At 32.1% G+C, this 26826-nt stretch overlaps 2 protein-coding genes and 1 pseudogene across 2 annotated transcripts; all 3 read right to left on the bottom strand.

Moving 5' to 3' along the window:
- Positions 1–5365: 5365 nt before the first annotated feature.
- Positions 5366–9292, bottom strand: LOC128159026 (MAM and LDL-receptor class A domain-containing protein 1-like). The gene is made up of 6 exons (XM_052822058.1): positions 8983–9292; positions 8083–8137; positions 6786–6874; positions 6520–6646; positions 5741–5919; positions 5366–5584 (listed from the first exon to the last, which is right to left on the bottom strand). Exons 1-6 carry the CDS (start codon positions 9268–9270, stop codon positions 5504–5506), a joined length of 819 nt encoding a protein of 272 aa, XP_052678018.1. The 5' UTR covers positions 9271–9292; the 3' UTR covers positions 5366–5503.
- Positions 9293–12166: 2874 nt separating this feature from the next.
- Positions 12167–18509, bottom strand: LOC128159029 (MAM and LDL-receptor class A domain-containing protein 1-like). Its single transcript, XM_052822060.1, has 6 exons — positions 18213–18509; positions 16128–16182; positions 15823–15908; positions 15416–15542; positions 13870–14048; positions 12167–12376 (listed from the first exon to the last, which is right to left on the bottom strand). Exons 1-6 carry the CDS (start codon positions 18507–18509, stop codon positions 12290–12292), a joined length of 831 nt encoding a protein of 276 aa, XP_052678020.1. The 3' UTR covers positions 12167–12289.
- Positions 18510–23774: 5265 nt separating this feature from the next.
- Positions 23775–26116, bottom strand: LOC128159027 (MAM and LDL-receptor class A domain-containing protein 2-like; annotated as a pseudogene).
- Between the last annotated feature and the right edge of the window lie 710 nt (positions 26117–26826).

Here is a 26826-nt window from a genome sequence, read left to right as displayed (position 1 = left end):
TAATTCTTAGGGGGGACCTCTACAATGCATGTTAATTGTCGCAACAGCAGAAAAAAAAACATTTTTTGTATTGTCACATTTATTTCTAGAACACATTTTATCCACCAATTAATGAAGATAAAGTTTTAAATGAATATACCTCTACATTTTATATTTGACTACAAGTACCTAGTTTTTTCTAAAATAGACTATAAACACGAGGCACAATTTTTACTGCGAAACTGAAAGGGTCAAATAAAACCACGTGATCTAAAATTTAAATGACAATAACATTCGCAGGGGTGTCTGAGCGCACTTTCAAATTCTCCAACATGAACGAAATCAAGGACGATGTTCACTTTGTTCTCAAAATATACTCTGTTTCAGTGGCGTCGGACGCAAATTGAAAGTGAGGGGGCTATAGACTAATCCTCAGAATCTTGACAAAACCTAATTCCCAAAATCATGAAAATCCTAATCCGTGGGGGTAGTGGGTGGAGGGGGAGATGGTGGGGGTGGGGAGTGGGGGGCTAGTATACCTTTGACTCCAACTTTTCAATTTTTCTATCTTTTCAAGGTAAATTTAAAATTAACTACATTTGCTGCGAGAAAAACTGTGTGTGTGTGTGTGTGTGTGTGTGCGTGGGGGGACACTCTATGATCCTATGTGCCTTATGGTTAGGTTTAACTTTGCCAAAAAAGTGGGGGGGCGCTAAACCCCTGCTCCCCCCCCCCCTGTCCTCCGACGCCTATGAATTTAAGAGGGGTTAGCGGATATCTTGTACATTTGATGATACGTATGTAAATATTTCTTGAACTGACTTGTTTCTGCCCGAAACTGGCCAAAACTGTTGCTAAAAGATACTAGTATAAATTAAAGCAATACAGATATCATTTTGTTTGAAACGTATGCATACAAGAACAGGACAATGTCTTTTTAATCAGTCAGAACAGCTGTCGAACTGCGCAGCTACAAACTCATTTTGAAGAATTAAAAAATATGAAGAAGGTTCATTGGTGTCCTCTCTACGGCTAACACGTTTGATGTCTACGGGGATTTTGTATTGCAGCAGACCCGGATGAATACATTGAAATATTGTGCGAGATATTCCGAGTGACCTCCTAATGGAGAAAATATGTAAATATTCCCCATTATAAATCGATCTCCGTAATAAATCTGTTTTCGTTCCTGTGAATATTTCGGAGTGAAAAATGATAATTTGTTTCCTTTCCAGCGATTTCAATTGAACATCCCGCACAGGTATTTGTATTTGTAAAATAAAAAACAGCCAAATGTGCTGCATAAATATCTTGGGGCAGACTTATAGAAGACTTATCAAACACTATCTATATAAAAGGCAGATTCATGGTACAAATAAAGAAAAATATGAATAACCTCGAGTTATCGAACATGGCTGAAGGGCGGAGATAGTTACATATATAAGGGATAAGGAATCATTTTTTGAGTACTATGAGGTGATAATTTCGGTCGGGGCATGATCAAATCCAAAGAATGATTCCTAATTACTTATTATATTTAAATATATAGTTTTAAGCCATCGTACGATTAAATATTTGATTATAAATAAGCAAACCCCGCTGGCGCCTCAATTTGGCGTCATATGTATTATGGGTTATATAGTACAAAATCGATACGTAGTGTTATTACAGGCAAAGACACTGGGAAATGTAAATATATAGTATTAATACACATGTACCCGTATATTGAAAAATATTATTTAGAACTGTTGGTAACTAAAAGATTGAATGAGCCAGGTATTCATATTCAGGTAAATGTATATACATGTATATTCATTGTATAATGTTTTCTTCATCTTTTATCAAAGTGCTCTTAAAATCCAAATCCAAAATTGATATATCTTACAAACATGGCATAATTTAAAAAAGAAGAAAAAGTTTATTATGGTAAGACAAAACAAAAAGTGTTTCCTTTTTTTGTAAAAAAAATTAACAATTTAGGCCAACTATGTATAAACTTAGCATAATTTAAAAAAAAAATATCGTAATCATTTGTTAATAATTTGTTAATCAATGTAGTTTACAAAACTCACACTTAATAGCAGTTTCTTTTCATATGAAGCTTCAGAGTAATTACTTAATTTGTTCTAGACAGTCACGTGTCAGGGCAATCTAACTTCTAAAATCCCTGTCATCGTCATATTTTTCATTTCACCTCACATGTGCATCTCACCCTTTTGGAAACCACGTGAATTCTCAATCGTATGAAAAATTCCGAGGACGAGCTTATTAGGTCACCAAAAGATTATTTCTAAATCGATTTATATCAAACCTTTAATCGTTTTTATAATTAAAAAACGTATAACATGTATTACGTGTTACTGCAAATTGAAAAAAAAAACTAACATAGAAAGAAACCGGTAAACACTCAGAATATGTAGCCTTACAAGAGTTGATAAACAATAAGACCTGGCGATGTTTTCTATATTACTACTTCTCCTTCGGCATAACAAACAATTTCTGGAGATATGCGTATATCCTTACCTCCCTTACTATCATGCAAGTAATGTACATGTATTATAAAGACTTTTAAATTCTAATTAGAATAGGCGAATAAGATAGTTAAACCTATTTTGGTTTAATCGTAAAATACCACCAAAAAAAAATTAATAAATAAAAAAATGAAGAAAAAAAATCAGTAATTTCCCATTTCATATATTACTTCCTTACATTACAGTCCCTGCAACCTTATTTTTTACAATCCTATCCTATCGTATCGTGCGTGTATACTGTTCTATCGTGCGTTAATCCTATCGTATCGTGCGTGTATACTGTTCTATCGTGCGTTAATCCTATCGTATCGTGCGTGTATACTGTTCTATCGTGCGTTAATCCTATCGTATCGTGCGTGTATACTGTTCTATCGTGCGTTAATCCTATCGCATCGTGCGTGTTATACTGTTCTATCGTGCGTTAATCCTATCGTATCGTGCGTGTATACTGTTCTATCGTGCGTTAATCCTATCGTATCGTGCGTGTATATTGTTCTATCGTGCGTTAATCCTATCGTATCGTGCCTTAATTGTATCAGGTTTATCGTTCATTTTTATACCTGCGTAAACATTAACTTTTATGCAGTATATAATTTGTTTTTTTATGCATCATATTTTTACGATAACAAATGTATTTATGATATAATTTATATATAATTCAAACTGAGTTGAGTTTTAATTGAACCTGTTATTTTCCGTGTGATATTTGTTTCGGGCTGAAATGTTCTCGGCAATCAGCCAGGGTATGTGGTAATGAAAAGATTGTTAAAAAATCGTACGTGGAATATGTATCTGCGTAAATATTTATTTAATTTCTATGTAATATAATTCATTTTTAATGCATCATTATCTTATACAGAAAGAATGTATTAAACTTTCATGATAGATTTTATATTTTCTTTAAACAAGAGTTGGATTTTTATAATTGAACCCGCTATTTTTCGTGTGATTTGATCTCAGGCTGAAATATTCGCAGTGATCGGCTAGGGTGTTCGGTAATTACAAACAATGTTAACAATACAGAAAATTCATTGGTTATTTAAGCTCATAATTTTAGTTTAAAAAATTAACTGGTCATTTTTATACATTCTATAAATGATGCAAAAATGGTTAACAACTCGGCAATTGTTACTGAAAAGAAATTCCACGTAAATCTTTATTTGTACGCGTCCTTTCTCAAATTCTGCCATTATCAGTTTATTTGGGAAGATTGTTAAAGCGATGATACGTTTATCATGAACATCGTTTATTCTTTCCTATCGTTTAACAATCCTATCCTATCGCCTGTGAATACTGTTCTATCGTGCGTTAATCCTACCCTATTGCGCAGGTATACTGTTCTATCGTGCGTTAATCCTATCCTATCGTGCGTGTATACTGTTCTATCGTGCGTTAATCCTATCCTATCGTGTGTGTATACTGTTCTATCGTGCGTTAATCCTATTGTTTCGTGCGTAAATCCTACCCTTCGTTTATCTTGTAAAAAATAACGTTGCGGGTATTTAAATCCATCAAGACTTAGTACGTATGATTCCCTTTAGTATTACGAACATTAATTGTATATTCATAGCTCTGTACAAACTGACAGGAGTAAAATCTGCACGTTCCGTTTATTATCAAATCGAATTTGGTGATGTTTTTCCTATCGCGTCGCTTTCAATTCAATTAGCTACGTCATGCATAAACAATACCCGCACCTTAACCACAAACTTTCTTATTGGTGGATGCAACTTACCGCTGGTTCGCTGACTGTCGGAGTTGGGCCATTTGTCGTATATTTGTGAAAATACATACATTCGGTGCATTTATAGCTGTACATAGCTCTAGGAAAAAATAAACTTGGGTTTGAATTACATATGTACAGGGCAATATATTATGTACAGTGCATACTTACGAAAAACTTGCAATTCACGGCGCATGAATGACGTTAGTTTTGAACAGATGAAATTAAATTTCCATTCGTTAGCTCTGCAAGATTTTGAGAAGATTTTGGTATTTAATTTCAGCAGATTTACAATAACTAGTTAGGGTAATTTCCCCTTATTGTAACGTCAACGTTCAAGTCGGTCAAGTGTCGTGTGTTTTAGCCTGTTTCCCTGGCTTACCCATAATGTTCCGCAACAGTAGCATTATGGGTAGGCCAAGGAAACAGGCTAAAAAGGGTATTTTTGGAACTGCATTGTGGGTCGAAATTTACTGATGCCAAAAACATTTTTCGGATCAATGTGTAAGAAATCAATTGTGACGTCACTCGAAAGGACAATAACTCCGTTAGTCTATGTAATGGAATTACGTTGTGCCAGCAGTACTAGTATATATTTACAATGCATGTACATAGTCTTTAATTATTTTTATCTGCAAGAAAAACTTGTTCTCGTGAGAGTGTGAAATGAAAAACTATATTTACTGTAACAGGGAACTGCTGGTCCGATAAAAACAGGGTATTACAATACTGGTCTGAGCAACTGACGGAAAAATCCGTTGAATCAATGTGCAACTACATGTACTCCGAATTTTCTATTCCTACACGCCTTGCCGGTAGAGTTCGCTTCGCTCGCTAATATATTAGTCAAAATACTGAACAAACGACTAAAAGATAATTGATACATTTACCATTATGTTTAATTTGGTTACCTTTGCTAACCAGAACCTACATGTACATGCATCAACTCCAACAGACAATGTACTTATAATATACAATCAAAAAATGGTAAAGAGGTACATTTATAGATTGTAATATTAAAGGCGTACTCATAACCTTTACACTTAAATGGGAGATGGAGAGAAAGTATGATCGAATTGCCTGAAATCGTGGTCATTTGTCTCCCCCCCCCCCCGGCTGCTCTATTCCCCTCCCTTTATAAAAATGGGAATTTAATTCTGTTAAAATAACCAACACATCAACAACAACAGTCACACCAAATAACAACTTTGAAAATCTTGGGGACCATTATCATGTACCAATTTAACGATATTCAGTCAATGCGCCTCTGTTAACAGGGATATGGCCACAGCTCAAACAGATCTACCGCAATGTCGGCCGCATTTCCATCTCTCTTAGCCGTGATCAAAATCTGAAATCCAAAAATACGTAGCAACTTAAAAAACTTATTAGTTCCATATCGGAGGAAATTCAGAAACACGAAAAGCTTCTCTCTCTCTCTCTCTCTCTCTCTCTCTCTCTCTCTCTCTCTCTCTCTCTCTCTCTCTCTCTCTCTCTCTGTGTGTACCTTAGTTTGAGAATCAAGTTTGAGATTAATTCCAGGAACTTGTATCCAGACGTCGCCCTGGTCTGTGTTCTCGGTCCACTTAGTTACCGCTGACTGGGTTCCGTTCTGTGTGAAAACTGTCAGATCCCCCATTTGACTCCCGGACATGTGATAATAGAATGTCAGGCAATATGATCGTGCTGCAAGATATTTTCAAATGTATATCTATAGAATATTTTCTCTATTTCTTCAGAAAACCAATCGTGCTTCACAGCTCTATTGAACTAAAATATACAAGATCCATTTGTACGACACTAGTTTATCAATCGATCGAAACCTTCAGCAAACTTCTTAATACTACATTGATTTATTGTCGATAAAATATGTTTAAATTTGGGTTTGAAGGAATGAATTACATGTACATGTATAATAGTACAAACTGAATTAGTAAATCAAAATACTATTATCTAGTATAAACCTTGGATTATAAAACAAATGAAAATAAAGGGTGTTGTTCGTTGCAATGCAATATAAGAATTTTTATGTACAAAGTTTGTTTGAAACTAAGACATGTACTTATGAATAAAACATGACGCATATATATGATTCTATTTCATAATAATTATTGTGATCGAACAAGTCAATAGAACGTGGAACACAGAAAGTAATTATGTACATTACAATCCTTGAAAACCTAGAGGAGGATCAATATTAAAAGAAAATTGTTCACGTGATAAAGTCATACAAGAAACTCATATTTGACCCCCCCCCCTTCTTTTCCCTGCATGCAGAGAACAAACCTGTGAAGACTTTGGAACTAATCAGTGTTACCACTTCGTTACGCTTCATTGCAGCAGAGTCCATGTATTTGTAGAAACTACCAAATCTGGCTCCATTTGGTCCGGTAGTGCCAGTGTTTGTCGGGCCCTGTAAAAGTCATATTTATGAATTAAAATGTATTTCCTCCTAACAAAACAATTTGTTGACTAAAAATTCTCAGTTGAAAGGTTACAATACCATGTACAAAAAGAGTTGCAACTCTAAAACATGTTTTTATAATGTTTACCGTGTTTCGTATCCAGTCACCATCATCATCTGCTAGATCCTCCGTCAGAAAACACGACACCTCGGGGTCAGCCTCAAAGTCACAGTAATCTTCATTACAGAAATTGTGAAACATTAGATTTGAGTGTGTTGTAAAAATGATAAGTAATAAGATTTAGACGAGGGTAAATATTGTCGACTTTTGAATACGACATATGCTGCATGTCTGGTAAATTTAGCAATTATGGTCTTGGTTTTTTTTTGCATTTTTACGATAACTATCACGTACGTTCCAAATAGAAATCACAAACCACGAGAGATTATTTTAATCACATGTTCTAATCATGTTCTAATCATGTTTAATGTGTTAATTACTATTTTATCGGAAAATAATTCAAGGTATACATTTACTCTGAAAAAAAAATATTTTGTGTGTTATAGACCTATCATGGTAGTGCTATTTTTCACTTTCAAAAAAGTAGGTCAATGATCTACTTTTGGATTTAATGGCCATTTTTTTTTTTGAAAACTTCAGTAAAATCCCTAAAAATTTTACACTATGATTTAGATTTTCTTAATTGTGAAAATAATACAAATTGCTACATTTTTTTAAATAAAAAAATTCAGTTAAACTTTATGAATGATAGTGACACAAAATTTATACAAAGCATCAAGTTTTCATTCACAATTTTTATAAATATTCCTGTCCGAATATCCTCTATCAGTTTTTTAATCTCTACCCATTTTTGATTTTAAAAAAATACTGAATGATGATAATACTAAATAGTTTATAGTATTTAACTAATCATAATCACCTTACTCTGCTGGCATTAAATTCATATGATGTCAGTGATCAAAATTTTGAGATATGGTGCGTTCTATCGTTTTAAGCATTTTTAAATATTTTTATAGTGCGTGCCACACGATTATCTAAATGAAAAAGTGCGATAAAACCAACAGAAAGTATTCAAAATTATTTTGACTAACATATAAAATCTTAACTTATTTTAAAGGTCTAATGACCACAACTGATAGCAAAAAATCAAATTATAAAATATGAAGTCAATGGCTACCAAAGCTATACTTGTACATGATTGTACATAAAATGGGTTGGAACAGTTGTTTTATAAACCACTATTTAATCATTGGATGTATTAGCCAATCATGCAGTTTGTTGGTTACAAACATGCAAAACTTCTAACATGATTGTAACAGAAATACACAGTCATGTATCATCATCACATCATCATCACAGTGTTACATCAAAAATCCATCGTATACTGAGCTAAACATGTGATAAAAGTAAATATGCTACATACCGTGAGCAACGCATCTCTCCAATGCACGGTCGTAAAACTGCCCCGCTGCACATTCCTAAAGCAAAATAAACATTTATTTTCCAGGTTCGAGCAAATTTTATTAAATTGCTAAGGTATTTTGATCATTTTCCTGTTTCCAATATTGTTATATAATTTCTAATCTGGACATGTGTATCATGAAGACTTAATAAATAGAAAAGCTAATGTATTGATAATTGAATAAGTTTGAAAAACCCGGGTTTGTCATTCTTCCCACTTATTTTTTAATTGATTGAACAAATGAATATAATAAAATTTGTAATTGTTTGAAAAATCGTATCCTAAATACGCTTTGAAATGTAAGTCTCTATATATAAGTTATCTTAAGCTAAATACAATGCATTGTTGTTGTTTTTTTTTTTTAAATGAGAATCACGTTAAAAAATCTTCAGTTATCCTTAATTACAAGAACTATTTTTTCTTGTTTATTTAGGCCTTTGTTCTGCAAAAAATAAAGTCCTTTTTAGATTGTAACTTTTGATTCCTTTTTTTATACAAGTTATAACAATAACAACTATTGTAAAAAAAAAAGGGGGGGGGTACGCTCATTTAGTTTCCTTACAACTTGATATTATGGACCTTAAATCGAATATACTTTTGAAATGTTGATAAGTCAGAAATCAGACCAGATATTACGGTTGCAATAAAAAAGAGCAAAAGAAAAAAACCCAATAATACATGTTATTTTCTCAAAAAACCTAGTAGTAGTACAAATACAAAAGCCATCTATTCTCCATGAACGACTGACCTCTTCTCTTCTCTAAATAGAATATTAAAATATGCCATACAACTCTACATCTATTAGTAAAAACGACATAAGCCCCCCCCCCCAATCCCGGTTAATAAATAAAATATCCTTACGATCTGAAATCGTTGGCAGGTCGTTGCCACGTTCTGTTCCGTGTACAAGGAGTCCCAGCCTCGAATTAGGCGACAATACGTCCCACATACATCTATGGCGTTACAGTCAATGTTAGACATACATTCACTGACGCAGGAACCACGAAGGTAGTTCACGGACTCTGTAGATACATTGGAGATGATTTGAATGGCATTCGGAGCAGAAACGTCTTTCGTATACCTGAAATTCTCACATTGTTCTGTTCCGTAAAATATGGAGAACAATACCAGTATAACTTCCCGCGCCATGGTTAACAAACTAACTTATCGTTATAAGAGATTTTTTGGATCGAGAATTAATAGGCACGTGTATGATGAATAATTTACAAGTTGATGATGACGACTATGTAATCTATCTCGAAATATGACACAAGTTATCTTCTTGCTTCACGATAGATCTGGATACTTGATACACGTGTCTCCATGTTCGGATGACGTCATGGTTAATTCCAATCTTGGTATCAATGTCACACAAAAGCTCGCTTTCCAAAGCCAGGATTTTTAATCATGACTTTATGATTTATTGATTTATTCTCAATTTTATTGCCCTGACAAATGTATGGGATGAAAGCCTTTCACAACATTGTGTCAGCACCAAGCAGAAAAATATGTATGCACTTACTGTTGGTTGGGGTTCTACCAGAAATTACAATTCTATATGCAAAGAGGAAAATACATCGGAAGCTAAAACCATCTTAATTTTTTCTATATTTTTTTTAAACGCATATCGGTATACTTGAGATTACTCATCATTACGAGAGTGGGATAGTGAAATTCCTTTCAGGGGACAAGATTCATGTTCTAGGATTTGGCAGGATTTGGCTTTGCCGAGTCCTAGACCGGGAATCTTGGCTCTGAGGTGGATTAATCCCACAAGAATATATAATGAATTAACTTTTATCGCTTTATTTTTTATTAAAAAAAAAAACGATTTCTGACTACTTTCTGTAATGACGTTTAAAAGATTAATCTAGGTTTATCCCTTCGCGTTCTTCAAATAGAGCAAGTCAAAATGAGAGCAGAGTTTACGACAGTTTTTTTGTTTTCAATATGAATATGGTAAATTATTATTCATTAAGCAAAACAATTACTTTCATGTTAGGAATAATCTCAATTCATCATTTTGCATTTCCCTACAGCAGAGAGGGTTTGTTTACGTTAAAGAGCGGCGTAGTAATCCACGGTGTAAGACAGAAAAAATATTACACTGCTGTCTCACACTTGAAAAACCGATCTCACACCGGTAACGATGCGAGAAAAAAGTATATTTACTGTAAGAAATGATCTTTAAAGCTCTTGATTGATCACCATATCGTCTTCAAACTATTCTTTGTATGGGGTTATTGACAAGTTAAATATCCCAATTTACTCGTAGAATATTTAATGAATATCTTGAAAAATACATTTTACCGATACAATGTAAGGGAATGCTGATCAATAAATACCTAAACAAAAACAAAAAACCCAGCCTTTTTATAAATGTCTTTAAAAATATTTCTAGTTTTGCTTATACATTGTACCACCTTAAAATCAAAATTTTGATTACTTAAAAAGATCGAGAAAATTCTAGCTACGTGACCCACATACGAGCAAAGATGGTCTTGAATTTACAATGATGATAAATAATACGTAACGGAGTAAAACTTTGGTCTTCATCTTTATTTTAAAAAATAGCTTTAAGAAAAAAAACATCGAAAAGTTATCATTCTTTACCAGGACTCAAAAATTTAAGCGATAACTTTATTTTACAAATAGGACATTCAGTATAAAATTGCACTTACTTAATTGTATACATGAAAATCAATTATGACTTTATTTTACAAATAGGAATATAAAATTGCACTTATTTTATTGTATACACGAAAATCAATTATCTGTCTGAATCATTTGTAAATGATATTATATTTCATAAACACGAAAAGTAAATAAAAGTATGAAATTGAAGCTTCTATCAAAAAATGTTTGATGTTTATGTCTAATACGTTTGATTTGAAAACAAAAGGTTATTAACAATATTTTATGATAGCATTTTTAATGATCAAATGAAATTAGAGAGTCAGAATTATGAGCAAAATAAATACAGGGCTCACATTTTTTTCTCTGTCATTTAACAGGGCTCTTGCCCTGTTTTGTATACATAGGTTTAATATACCGGTAGAAATATGTTTAAGCAGATTTGTGAATCTTTTAATTCATTTTAAATGAAAATAAACAGTTAACACATTCAATTTAGGTCTGAAACTGGAATTTTCACTTCATCATTCGAAATGTAAACAAAAGCTTTGTTTACATAGCAAAGAACTGTAAGCTCTGTAATTTTCTTATAACTCAACGAATGCCAATACAATTTTTCTTTACCATTAAAAATGAATTTTTGAAACATTGTAAGCATTGTTACCAAAATTGTGTCCATACCCTTTTAAAATGAATTGGTACTGGCAAAATTAATTATTTTTTGTTGTTACATCATTCAATACAATATAATGTCTGATTATCATAAATACAACGCACAAATTGTAATATGAATTTCATTTTTTTTTTCGTTAATGCTTCTTCAAACTTTATATTTTACATTGGTACATGTACCTCTCAGTTATATGCAAGACTTAGTATATTTTGGAGCAATTCTTTATTCAATTTAAAAAAAAAAAAGAATTTCTGTTTCGTTCAAATATCAAGCCATGAAAGTTTCTAATTTCATTTTTATGTGCAAGTTTGAATTTTGAGCTTCTGTATCAGAAATTTAAATTATTAATGTCCTCAAAGTAACAGTTATCGCACTTTAAAATTTCCGTTTGTCAGTTTTGTCTGTTGTTTTTATCTTTTAAATGGTACATTTGAAGTTTTATTTTTTCAAAATTATTTTAAAAGAACTTTACGTTTTAAGTGGGTTTTTTTTGTCGTGAATAGGTATGAAGGCTAGGAACCGCAATCCATGTTTTTATTTGAACGTTAACGGAGATGAATTAACAAGTAATAAACATTGAAATGAGCCCGATGTATCATTTTGATGATAAAATATATTTAGAGAGCAACATAAAAAAAGAAATAACCACTAAATTATATATATCGAAATATAAAATAGCCATAAAGTACTATCAAACTTTTTTTGATAGTACAACCTTTTCCAGGATGTTTCCCTCTTTGGCATCAAACTCCTTCTAAACAATATAAAAACTTGTCTTGTTTACGTCTTCTGCGGTTGGTGAACTATCATCAAGTTGTTAACTTTGATTGACAGTGCACTAGACGTTCATGAAGTCATTTTCTACGGGCATGCAAATGGCCAAAGTTCAACGTAATCGATCGCAGTATCGCCAGTGAAATCGGATCCTTTAGTGGCCTCGATGATAATCTAAATCAGGGAGAAAAACACATTTCATTGTAAGTTCAATGACACTATCTAGTAATACTGTGCCGGATAATAATTTGTAAAAATGTGACATTTTTCTTATCCACTTAAGATACAGTTTCATAAAAAAAATGATATGTATAAACAATAACTAAATGATAGACCATTGTCTACAGAGTATATTGCCACTTTTCTATTTCGTGTGTCTCGCATGACAGGTAAGGTAATTACCTTTGAAAATTAATATATAACGGGAAAATTATTCTTCTTCTTTTTTTGAAAACAAAAAGGATTTCTAAAAAGAATATATTTCCTAAGAAATAAAAAAGCATTCTTCCAGGAATTTAATTCAGACATCCAGTTTTAGAGCAAGGAATCCACTTTTGTATAAAATTTTAAAAACCCTGTCGGTTCACATGCTATCGGAAGTTAAATTTCTATTCTTTTCCAATAGAAACATTCTGAAAAAAAAGAATGTTTTTCCTATCAGAAAAGTTATTTTTCTGTGAAATTTATTATTAAAAGAAAACAATCGCATCTGACAGGTGAGTCACATATAAAACAAAAAGTGGTTATAAACGTTGTAAGCAGTGGTTTATTATATAGCATAGTTGTTTTTTTCGAAACACTTAAATACCTTAAAGCTTCGTCGAATGCAAAAATGTACCTCGGCATTTGCTTAAGGGGATATCCGCTCGTATGTACATATATGTACAGTACCGATCAGACCCAACCTAACACCAGAGTAAACCCCAACTAAACCCCGGGTTTACTTTCTGGGTTTACTTAGGGTCTACTTTTTGGAAATGTGGGTCCACTCGGGGTTTACTTTGGGTTTACTCGGGGTTTACTTTGGGTTTACTCGAGAATTGTTTTTGGAGTCACCTATACTAACTGAAGTGTGAAGCAGACCTGTATTTTATCTTATCATCCTACCACCTGTAATTTCTGCCCCTTGTATATTCCGAATACACAAGAAGCGTCTGCTTACAGGGTATTCTTCTAATCGGGGTTTACTCTCTGTGTCCACTCTGGGTTTACTTGGGGTTTACTCTGGGTTTACTCTTGGTCCACTCTAATAAACCCAGAGTAAACCCAGAAAATAAACCCAGGGTTTAGTTGGGGTTTACTTTCTGTTAGGTTGGGTCTGATCGGTACTGTAGGCAAAATAATGTTTATTGTTTTAACTAACTGTTTATGCCAAAGATTGTATGACCAAAATTGTTGTCAAAAGATAACAAAAATATCAAATATATGATATTTATTTTAATATTAATGTTAAATATAAGTTCTGATCAGTTTTTGGTATGAGAAAGTCAGTTTAAGAAATGATAAAAAAATGTGTCCACATATAAATAAAATGGCCGACCTCATATTCCCCTTATTATATTAAGGATAGTATTACATGTAAGGAGAGTAACATCTGTGATAGTTATTTTATTCGCGGTTGTAAAAGTTTGGTTCTTGTAAACACGTTTTGCCTTTAATTATTTTACTTTTGTTTGGGAGTCCAATGGAAGGCTGACCCCAGACAGATGGTGCCAGACGTTGCCTTGGTTACCAGACAATTTCCAGCGGTCTATGGCGGCGTTGTTTCCGTTCTTAGTTCTGATGGTGAGAGTGTTTATGGTGGCCCCATACATGTGGTAGTACATCGTCAGGCAGTAGGTTTTAGCTTATTGAATGGATGTATAAAGTCACTGCACATTTATTGCGATTTTGAATAGGATACAAAAAATCAGCAGACAAGATTCAGAAAGTTTCTCTTTTAAACAACGTTAATTTATTTATATATTTAATTGATTAGTTTTTCTTTTTGTTCTTTGAAGAAATATATTAAACATAACACTATCTGTATATAGAAGTATTTACATTTATTACTAATACATTTTAATTTTGTTATATTAATGTAATGAAAAAGTAATTTTCGCATCATTCCCCTTGAAAGATAAAATTTCAAGACCTTCAACCCGAGGCAATAATGCTGCTTGAAAGTTGAATGCTGCACATTTTGATTTGTGGAGCGTTAAAGTAGATTCCCAATACATGTAACTGATTTCTTTGTTCAATAAACAATATATTCTCTTAATTATATAAAACAAATATTCTTAATCGGAATGAGAAATTAAAATTCTGTTCTGGTTACAAGTTACACACAAGAGAGTTCAAACTTTGTTGTGAATAAATGCACGATATTCAGGCACGTAGCGTCGTTTATTAAAGTGGGCAGAGGGGGGGGGGGGCAACCTTAACCGAAAAAATTGATAATCATAAAAAAGAAACAAATTCTCAAAACCATGAAGAATCTTAATTCTCAGGGTTGGGAGGGGGGGGGGAGGGGATGAATAGTAAATTCCTTGTAGCTTGAAATTCACTGTTGAATTCCTAATTTTTACTTCAATTTATAACATACTTCCACAAAAGTATTGGGGGATGGGACTTTATGATAGTTCATTTTTTTATGTTAATTTAAAGCAAATGTATGCTGCAAAAAATTGGGGCTAGGTCCCCTGGATCCCTGTCCACCCGCCCCCTAATGCTGCGTGCGTGATATTAATATATCACCATTAAAGCTTGTTTAGTATTGATAATAAGACGTTTTACTATCATTTAATCGGTAATAGACCCACAAAAAATAATACAGCGTTTGTTCATATTTTTTTTACTTGTGGATAAAATCATTAAAGCAAATGTGTCTTACAGTAAATAAATTTAAGGCTATCATTTGCAAAAAATGCCCCAAAAATGGCAATCAAAACAACTGTAGTTCTTCTGTTATTTACATAATATTTCAACCAGGCTCTCTAACTTAAATCAGCACTTATGATTTGGAATACTATATTGTACCATTGTATAGAAAAAAAGGTTAGAAAGTGCTTTAAAAGAATTAAATTAAAACCTGCAGTATTTTTAATTTCACCTTCATTGACAAAAGTCGGACTCCTTTATATATTTACAAACTGAATACTACACTGACTGATATGTTTTACGTGTAAAAATGATTTATTGATATCATTGGAAAGGAATAGCAGTGCAGTGTACCTTGAAATGACGTTGAACTCTCCAGTATTGCTCTTTGTCCCAGCACAATTGTGGATGTTTCAATGTATTTGTAACGCAATCCATGGTACGCTGAGGTAGGACCCGTGCCTACAGATGGTGTCGAACCCTATGTTAAATAAACCCCTTTATTTTATTAAAGGCTTTGACAATTGACTATTTGTATCAATCACAGACATCTGATTGTTATTGTTCTATCATGATGTTGTAATAATGAACACATCCAACAAAAACCTTAATTGTTGCATTCAGATATTGTATCCCCATAAAGAAAACAATCGTTGTTATTTGTTTCCAAATAACCTACCCACCTCCAACCTACTCCTTTATAAGCAGGATTGTAAGATAACAAGGCTTCGATATAATTTAAAATTTTGTTTACTACCCACCGTAAGAATGGTCCAATCAAATTCGTCCGATAGACTCTCGGGGAGAAAACAAGCCGATTCTGGATTACTCTCAAAGTCGCAATAATCTGAAATAAAGATAAGTCAAGATAGGAAATATAAAACAAAGATTAAAGTAAAATTAAGCCTCTAGTCAATTGCAAACAATTACTGATATTTATATCGTTGAGCGCTGTTGTATAATTAACGGTTGTTATACTTCTCTCTTCAAAGTATGAATATTCAGTAAGTATAACTTAGTTTGTAAAGAAATGAATAAAGGAACTTGGTTAATATATAAGACGTACAGTGCTGAAGACAAGATTCGTTCTGTCTGTCATAGAAATATCCATCTTCACACATCTAAAAAAAAATATACATTGTATAATATTAATTTGACAATCCAAGTGTCGCCCTGGAATAAAAATCATAAAAAAAACATTTTTAAGTAACTATATACGAGGATTGTGATAAAAAGTTTGCGGACAAGTTCAATTGTGAGCGGAATATGTTACCAGTGAAAGTAATCATTTTTAAACTTAAACTGTTTAAACTATATTTTGTACGCATTTTTTCTTTTTATAATAAGTAATTGAGCCGTTTAAGGTAGCACAAAACTGACAAGATTATTTTATCTTATCATTCAATTTTTCCGAAATTTTTTGAATAAAATCTATAAATATTTCAAATCAAAAAAAAAATCTGCCCTGGCAATTTTTGACAATACCGCCCCATACCTACCCATTGAACCTCCGTTGATTGGAGAGAAAATAAAATAGTGACCGTTGTGATTTGCTATGACAATAAGTTACTTTTCAAGATATTACAAATGCCTGTACTGCCTTTTATACAGGAGATCTTTTAAATGCTTAAAGTTTTTGAAATAAATTATTGCTTGCAAATCTTCTGATGCAATACATTGTACAACTTGGGTTCGTAAATTCTCCTTAAGACGATAATTTGCATCACTTATTAGTCTCTAAAATGAAATTGTATTATTCAAATTTAAATAACATGTAACAGTATGATTGCCATGACCATGTAATTAAAATATACCATCATATTTAGAATTTAACAATTGGTTTTAAATCAATTGAGGTTTAAGTTTATTTGACAACCTTAAAAATAGATAAAAATCCGAGAAAACGTCACCATATTTTACCTTTTGTTATGACCTTGAAATTTATTTAGTATTAAGTACAAACACTAAGGATAGTTGTGACCAGATTTCAGGTCTTTACTATAAAAGAAACACAAGTTAGATTTTTTGCAATAATAGAAGACTAAATTGCAAAACATTTACGCGAATTCAAATGTAGGTTTCGAAATTATCAAAATCCTCTGTACCTCAAGTGTTTATGCTGTGAATGTTTGATATGTATGATTTACATTTTTTTCTTCAAATAATGGATTAAAATTAACTTTTATATAATATTAAGTCTTTATTTTGCCTATTTGAGAAAAAATACGAACTCATAGATATGCACAACATTCATCTGACATTACAATAACTTATAAACCTCAATTTGCAAAAGTTTCAATTTAATTCAATGATTTCTGACTGTTTGATCGCCGAATATGGACGACCAACGCTTGAAAATTTAGAAAATAAATAATCAATAAACGTCATTAAATTTTCCATACGAGCCGGAAAATAGACGATGGAGACCAAAGGGTTCTTAGATGCTGCTTGATATTGTCTACAAAAGTCTAGGAAAATGGTTTACAAATGACATCAAAGGTTCAAAGATAGAAAGACTGATCTTTTTTATAACGAACAAAATCCCATTTAGCCCGGATCTTGCACTTTTGGATTTCGCTTAATTTCCTTGAAGATATATTTCTGGACCTATATGATCTACGATATACTACAAAATACTTTATTAGAAAAATTATTATTATCTATTTTTTAAAAATTGACAAAATTCGTATTAAGATACATTTTATAAATGGGTTAAAAAACATGAAAAGTGAACTGTAAGGTGTTTACTTTCGAAAAGAGAGACAGGTTTGCCTTCCGTATGTTTGACGTCACCTGAAATGGTGCACCGTAAATTTAAATCATGCCAAAAAATATCGATGTATAATTTGAAAAAAAAATATTAAAATCATCTGATTTTTCTGCAGATTTACTTTTTAATTGATAATCATTAAATAAAACAAACTAGTTCATCATTTTTATTACACAGTGATGTTTCCGTAAATTACTGTTTCTGTGAACTTTTCTAACGACACCCGATCTTTTCGGCTTGTATTGTATCATTAATACTGAAGCTTAATTGCAAATACTAATTAACAGAGCAGTCCTTATAAAAGTGCCTCAGTGATTGTTTATTCCTTCTTTACTGAGAGAGAGAGAGAGAAAGAGAGAGAGAGAGAATATGAGAATATACCATTTGAAATCGTTGACACACTCCTTCAGATACGTTTCCTGGCGTAAGTGGTGTCCAGCCTCTGATTAATTTGCACTTCAAATTTTCAGAACAAATGTCAATAGCGTTACATCGAATGTCTTTGGTACATCTTGAAGCACACACGCCAAATAATTCTTCTCTGGAGGATCCTGGATATGTGCCAATCACTTGAGCATTGTCAAAGAAAGACACCTCACGTGAGAAGTCAAACTGAATACAGCCATAGATTAACTCAACGAAACCGACCATCATCGGCAAAACTCTTAGAAATTTCATTCTGCTTCAGTATATGAGATGTTGAGATGTTGTGGGCTGCATATAACAAATAGTGTTGATTGACCTACAGTGTACGGTTAAACCACACAGATGATTAAGCGATTCTCCGGTTGAGGATACGCTATTAAAAAGGTTCATTTTACATTAATACTGTATAGGTTAGGTGCGTCTTTAGGGAGATATTATTTTGTATACAACATGCTTGATCTTTAAAATGCCCCCACAGGATATACAAAAAAGCAGACAGAATGAATTATATATTACAATATTTTGCATCACTTTTGGATACGGATCAACTTAAAAAAATTATATTACGCCAGATTTATTCGTCAAACACATTGATGATATATGTGACTGTGGCTTGGTCCAGATTTACGCACGTTGCATGATGATACCAATAATCGTAAGGCTTTACAATACGGCATATAAGGCAACACTTAATATGAAAAGGAACAAACTTTCTTTCTTAATTGCTTATAATGAAATCACTTAAAATAGCACAAGTATTTGTCTTTTTAAAATTATTTTTTAATGATACACTGTACAGCATGTTATCACATTTATATCTTAGACTCTTTTCTTCAGTATTCGTATTGATTGAAGATATAAAAAAAAATAGTTTTCGTTTTGTATGTTATATTAAACAAATTAAAGTTTTGAAATTTATATTGAACAAAACTTTTACATGACGAACGCAGATGTAAAATCGATCTTAGTCCTTGATGAATTCCTCGAGGCATTTTAAAAAGTAAAATCAGATCAATTAAATTTTTGTTTTAATATTGATTATTTGATGTTTGTTTTTTAAAAAGTGTTTAAGTGTACGGTTCTTAAGGGTAAATTCGTGTGGTGGTTGCAGGATAAAACTTAAGGTTACTGGGTATGTGCATATCACTTGAGCACTGTCAAAGAAAGACACCTCACGTGAGAGGTCAAACTGAATACAGCCATGGATTAACTCAACGAAATCGACCATCGTCGGCAACGCTCTTTGAAATTTCATTCTGCCTCAGTGTATGAATTGTTGAGAAAGTGTGGGCTGTATATAACATGAAGTGTTGATTGACCTACATTGAACGGTTAAACCACACAGATGATTAAGCAGTTATTCGGTCGAGGACACGCTATAAAAATGTTCATTTTACATTAATACTGTATAGGTTAGTTGCGTCTTTAGGGAGATATCATTTTGTACCGAATATGTTTAATCTTAAAAATGTCCCCACAGGATCTGCAGAAAAGCAGACAAAATGAATTATATATTACAATATCTTGCAACACTTTTGGAAATGGATCAACTTTTAAAAAGAATACCTATCAGATTTATTTGACAATGTTAAACACACTGATGGCATATAAGTAAATGTGCCTTGGCTCAGATGGTGTTTGATTAAACGAGTGAACAAGGCTTTACAATCTGGTATATAAGGCACCATTAATATTGTTAGAAACAAGCTTTGTATCATGATTGTTTAACAAATCACTTGTATAAATACTAGTATTTTTTCTCTATATCTTAACTCCTGGCGGCTCAATTTTCGTAGTATTCATGGGTAGCCCTACCTAACGAATTTACATTCTCGACGAAAACAAATTTTGAAAAGCTTGTTTTCTAACTAAAACTGAAAACCGACGCATGCACGAAATTCAATCCCCACAAATAAACAAAAAAACCACAATCATCGAAAATTTACCCCAACGAATTTTAATGATTCCATAGCATTTATTTTCTATATGATACCGCAGGTAATCATATCCATGTCTGAGAGACTTTTTATTAATAAGTATTAGTATTGATAGTTAGCAAAAAAATACATTTTCCTTTTTATTAGGTTCCGTTATATTTAACAAAATAAGGTTTTGAACTTATTATCAACCGGAACTTTTATAATATAAAGAAGGAAGATGCTAAAACATAGAAGCATTTTTATAATTATTATCAGAACAATTTTCTTTTTTATTATTGATAATTTAATATTTTTTTATTAACTGGTCAGGTGTGCGGTAGTGAAGGGTAAAGTTAGATGGCGGTTACTGATGAGAACTAGCGTCATATTATATTTAAAAATATTTATTAGCACCATCATTGATATAAAAGTAATGATTCATTCATAATAGAGATTGTATTTTTCCTTTTGTGATCCAAAACGTATGAATCTTTTTTTAAAATGCAAGTTTTTTACTTGATATTTCTATGAACACAATGTTATAAAGTAGGATAGATATTATGAAAAAATAATAAATATTCATGCACAAACGTACGTTCTACATGTATAAAAAACATGTGTCCCTCTTTCTCTGTTTAAAAAAATGAGGTATACTTGTTGAAATTATTCTGCACTTTTTTAATGATAACACGCGCAAAGATATTTTTTTAAAGTTAAAATAAATGCCATTTTTTACAATTACTTATTCGTGAAAACATTAGATATTGAAATTAATATAGAAAATATACACATTTACTTAGGAGGAATAAATATGCACTCAAAAATATAAGAGACAAACATTCAAATGCTACAATACCGAGGTTGATGACGTTCTCATTTGCGAGACATTCGTCGTAATTAAACACATACCACCAATCCATTAATCAGATGTCTAGTTGCGTATGATTTTAATCAATGATACCAAATATTGAAACATCATTCCAACACTATAACAAATGATCGAGATTCAAATTTTTGACAAACTAACTAAATGCAGAATAAAAATTGATTGTTCTGTTCATCAATGAAACGTTGTTTTCCTGCACAAATACCCGGAGAACTAAGATACAAAATCGATATTTGTGATCATATTCGATTTAAAGCGCTTGCTTTTCAAATATTTTCTGTTTTATATTAAATATCAATAATTGAGAAAATATCTGAACGGGACACCTACATTAAGTTTAGACAAAAAAAAAACGTTTATTGTGTGGAATAAAATGTAAACTCTTTTTCAATCCCTAGAGTAAGAACATGTTTCATCGATCAGCTGTGGCTCGGATTACATGTCAATGTAGGTAGTACGTACACAGTTGTTTAGTTTCGATAGCTTTACACACAGTGAAACTGTGAAGCGGGATAAACCAGGAATGTGAGAAATAAGCTTCCATATCTTCTTTGAAAATCTTACGACGCAAATGTCATGGTTGTTGTTTTGGAGTAAACAACATTTTCAACGTTAATAAATTCAGATGAATGAAGACAAAACGTGCCTTACCTAATATTTGTGTTTTTAGAAGACCGAGCAGAAGTTTCAAACGGGTGGATAGTTTAAACGGAGAAAATAAATCCCTTTTAACTTTTATGCACAAATTAGACTTGATAAAATTAAAGAGATACAATTGTTCTATATAGAATCTAATGTGTATTTCAACTGGCAATACATGTAAATCTAAATATATACTGTGTGAATAAATTGCAATGGTAACTCTGAATGAGGCATTAGCCGAAAACTTGTTTTTTCCAATATTTACTGTTTTAAAAATGCTTTAGCTTAGTAATGCAATTCAAATATTTATTCAAAAGAAAGAGGTCGCCCAAGGTAGCAGGAAACATCGACACAAAACACTTTAGATTTCATTACATTATATCTCGGTCGGAATTAGACAACAGACAAATATTTTTCACACTTTGTGTGATGTGTTTATGCATTTTTTTTTAAGCAGTAATAGTTTGTGAGATACATTGCACATGTAGAATAATTACAAAAGAAAATATTAAAAGCATATGTCAGAAAGTAATGACGGGAAATTTAATAATCGTTTAACATACTAGATACATTTACATGTATTTATGTAGTATTTGACCACAATGTATTCATATACCTGTATGCAGATAATCTAACATATTTATCAAATTTCTCTCCAGAGTTTTAGTCTAGCAGGAAATCACGGAAAGATATGTGGTTAAGTAAAACCTGTTTTATTTTTATATTAGGTATGTTGTTATAAAAATGAAAACAAATAATATTTATGTATGTACTTCTTTAACTTTAAAACTCGTTGAGAGACTCGTCAGATTTTACAAAGTTTGAACACGGATATAAATAAAAAAGAGGTTATTTTTACATCAAATACAGCGTATTAAATCACCAAAAAAGATTTTGTTTGTCTAAATGTACACAAAAAATCGATTAATATTTAACTCTTTTACGGATATTAATGAGAACTATATTATTTTTACATAAAATAAAGAGTATTGAATCAGCAAAAAACATATTTTGTCTAAATGTACTCAAATCATCGTATAAGGTTTAAGGTTTAACTCTTCTCTAGCAGAGAGTTTCCCCGAATTCATTGCAATGCAAAAACAAAAGTTGAAAAAGACACATTTCTTTTAAATTTATCTTTTCCATTATATGTTAAAGGGGCATGGTCACGAATTGGATAAAAAAAAATCCGATTTTAATATTATAATGTTTACAATGCTTCAGAAAGGCATTTTTAATAGGCAACCGAAATTTGAGTCTCATTTGTTGAGTTATTAGCGAGTTACAGAGCTTGAAATTCTTCGCTATGTAAACAAAGCGTTTGTTTATATTTTGATCGTTGAAGTAAAAATTTCAGTTTAAACAGAAAACGAATGTGTTAAACGTTAGAAACTTTACATTGTATATCTATGATTAAAATAAATAAAAGACAGACAAATAAGCTGGAAAAAGATTTTTTACTGGTATATGCATATGGAACCTATGTAAACAAAAACAGGGCATGAGCCGTGTTTACATGACAAAGAATTTTGAGCCCTAAATCTTGCTTATAACTCTACGAATGACTCTCAGATTAAATCTGATCGTTAGAAATACATTCCCAAAGCATTGTAAATAATAAAAACATGATAGTAGAATTTAACCAAACTCGTGACCATGACCCTTTAATCAATACCTACATAATTTTGACACAAGATTATGTCACTTTTATATGATTGCATGTATTTCTCTCAAACGTTGACATTATTTATCGCAAAGCATTAAAATTATCTTTCATGATTTATCATACTTGTCAAAATAATATAAGTATGAAAATACTATGGATATTTCGCAGATTTACTTTAAGCATATAAGAATATAAGTACTGAAAATTACTACCATTATGTATACAAAACCTAACAAAAAACAAGCTCTCTAGCTAATGCCTTTTCTGGATAATGTGGGTTAAAAATGAATTACGCATTATGATACAGTAGAACATCTCTATCATTATAGGAGTAAAGGCAAATCTCTGAGGATTTTCAAGACAAATAGAGATAACAAAAAACGCATCAAAAACTGGTAAAGATGTCAAGCACTGTTTGGGCACTCAAACGGCCAAAGCTCTACGAAATCTATGCCAATATCTCCAGCGTAGTAAGACCCTTGTTCTCCTGTGATTAAAACCTGTAAAGAAAAGTATTATGTACTATCTTTTCTCAAATTGTCTCTTAAGTCACGGATTTTGGTGTTTCCGGGCCCCTTTATTGGTGTTGAATTCAAATCGGAAGCAGCAAACCATATATTTCCAACTTTAGTTTACCATCCTTTCATATGTTGTTCACATATAAGTACATTTATAGATTAAAACATCTACATCTTTTTAAGTCATAGATTTCATTAATAACAAATTGGTTTTTAATCTTTCTTGCTTTGCTTTGTGTTTTTTCCTGTAATTTTTTTTTTATGTATTTTGTTTCTGTTTGATTGTTTTTTTCTGTCTTGATTTGTTTGGTCGTTTGTTTTTGTTTTTATAATTTTTTTTTTTTTGGGGGGGGGGTGATATTTACATGCCAACAATTGTATTTATGGAGTAATGTTTGAAGTTGGTGTCTGTAGATGTATATAAAGAAGAGAAGGAAATAGATGTCAATAGATAACCTTTGTATTATGATCTAATTGAAGGTTTAGACCCGGCAGTCTGTACCACAAGTTTCCTTGGTCACCCGTCATGGTCCAGTGGTTCACAGGGGTATCAGTTCCATTTTGCGTGGAAATAATCAAACTGTACATATAGCTACCATACATATGATAGTAAAGCGAAAGGCAGTATGTTTTATCTGTTTAAAAAAGAGAAAAAAAAACCAGGAATTAAATTTTGATTTCATAAGTATCAAATACGTATTATTATTATTGTTTTCTATATGAGAATTGAAGTTTCATTGATACATTGTAAGTAGTTTTCCGTATCTTTGATAAATTATGTCAGTCAGTTTACCCTCAAAGTGTTCGATGCTTTCGAGAATGCCTGTGTATCCCGCGTAATATGCTGACTGGAGATACTTGTAATAACTCCCAAACTTTGCTGACGACGGGCCAGTATAAGAATACGGAGTTGTTCCCTGAGAATCATTAATATAATTCATCAAGCAATCAATTTGTAAAGTCTGTAAGCACTATATAAAATTCTATAATGTTAATAATTTTTTTAAAAATGCCATTTCTCAAAACAAAGACTAGCTATGAGCAATTTTGCTATTAACAGAGCAACTGAAAAAGTAAACGGATCTGATCATGATATCTTGTGGTTTTGTTAACTTTCTGAATAAACAAAATATTTTAATAATAATTGAAAAAAATAAAGTCAACATTGTACAACCGTGCGCCGTGTCCAATCAGCATTGTCTGTATGTGATTCCGAGAGAAAGCACGATGTTTCAGTCACCAATTCAAAATCACAGTAATCTACAATAACAATTAGGCTAATGAAACATAAAATAATCACCACTTTTTTTATGTATCATTGTTAAAATATCTATTTGTGTACAGTTTGTACTGACAATGATTTTGATAAATAATAGCACTGTCGTTCGTTCTTTTCAAAATTTGGTGTGTCACTTTGCTGAACACTTAGTATTTTGCAATAATGGTACATTGCAATTTAAATGTTCGCAATCTTTAGTTTTCGGCATATACTATTTAACAAAAAGTTCAAACATATTCATTGATTAGTTCAAATATATGTGTGAGGTTCAAAATGCATTTCATAAAAAGGACACAATGTCATTACTTTGAACTGCTAGAAAGACACCACTTACAATGACGAACGCATTTCTCTTTTTGTCTGTCATAATAATAACCAGCATCACAGTCCTGAAAGAGGAAAATTTAAGTTCAAATTGTATCAATTTATACAAAGGGGACCGCTATTATAATATGGTGTTTATCATATCATTATGAATATGATAAAAAAAAACCAAATTAATAATAATATGATTAATCAATTTGACACTTTTCAGAGTGAACCTGATGCCTGAATAGGAAAAGAGTGCCCCAAATCTAGGTCTTACAATTTGATGGCGTTCACACAGATTCCCAGATCCACTGTCCCTATATATCGGAAGCCATCCTCTGATGATTCAGCACTCGCGATCGCCATTGCAAATGTCAAAAGCATTGCACCGAATGTCCTTCATACACCTAGGGGCACATACGCCGAACAGCTCAGTTCTGGAAACGGCCGAGTAGTTAGATATTACCTGTATGGACTCAATCGGCGACACTTCCTGTGCGAGTTCAAACTGGACACAACTTCCAGAGCAACGTGTTGCACTGACCCAGAGGGTCAGAAAAACCAAAACTGTACAGAACATTTAAACCCCGTTCTCCTGAATTGTCTTTCTGGTGAGTTGGACTTGGTTGTACTTTTTTAACTAGTGACTTTACATTTATGCTACTCCAAGTTTTTGTCTGATTTTCCGTCCGAATTAAACTTGAATTTATTGTTAATTGTCTCTTTAAGTTTGTACAACTAGATGAATATATAGTTCCTATTTAGTGCAAACGCTCAGACACAATGATAACTGGGCGGGATATTTAGACTGTAGATTGATATTGAAAATGTTTTATACTAATCCAAGGAATATTTTCTCTACATTTGCAAGCATCAATCGGAAACTAGATAGCAGTGAATTATTTACCTGAAACGATAGGTCTACTTTATTTCGTGTGTCGTGTATATCAGGGGTCTTCTGGGTGTCCAACATATACGACAGAATTCTATCTGATCATCTAATCCAGTACCAGTGGGGCTTCGAGTCATGCTATCTTCGTATTACAATACCTATTTTGATCAGCTGATTTTTATTTCGTTTGTGATAAAATTGGGTGATCGTTTGCAGGTAGCTATTAAATATTAGAAAAAAAACTATCATTTTATGAAATATACATTAAAATTGAGACGACAGGGAATGCATATTTCTGTATTTGGTTTCATAAAATCGGATTTTTCCCGAAAGAACAGCTTTTTTCTATACGAAACTATATTTTGTTGCAATATTAAGTATATCGAACTTATAATTGATAATATTCACGCATTGAAAAGGTCACACTATTTCATCGCTAAAACTTCTTCATTTCGGTG

Source organism: Crassostrea angulata, chromosome 8 (genome assembly GCF_025612915.1).
Source record: "Crassostrea angulata isolate pt1a10 chromosome 8, ASM2561291v2, whole genome shotgun sequence".
In the NCBI taxonomy this organism is placed as follows: domain Eukaryota; kingdom Metazoa; phylum Mollusca; class Bivalvia; order Ostreida; family Ostreidae; genus Magallana; species Magallana angulata.
This window is presented reverse-complemented; position numbering and strand designations above follow the sequence as displayed.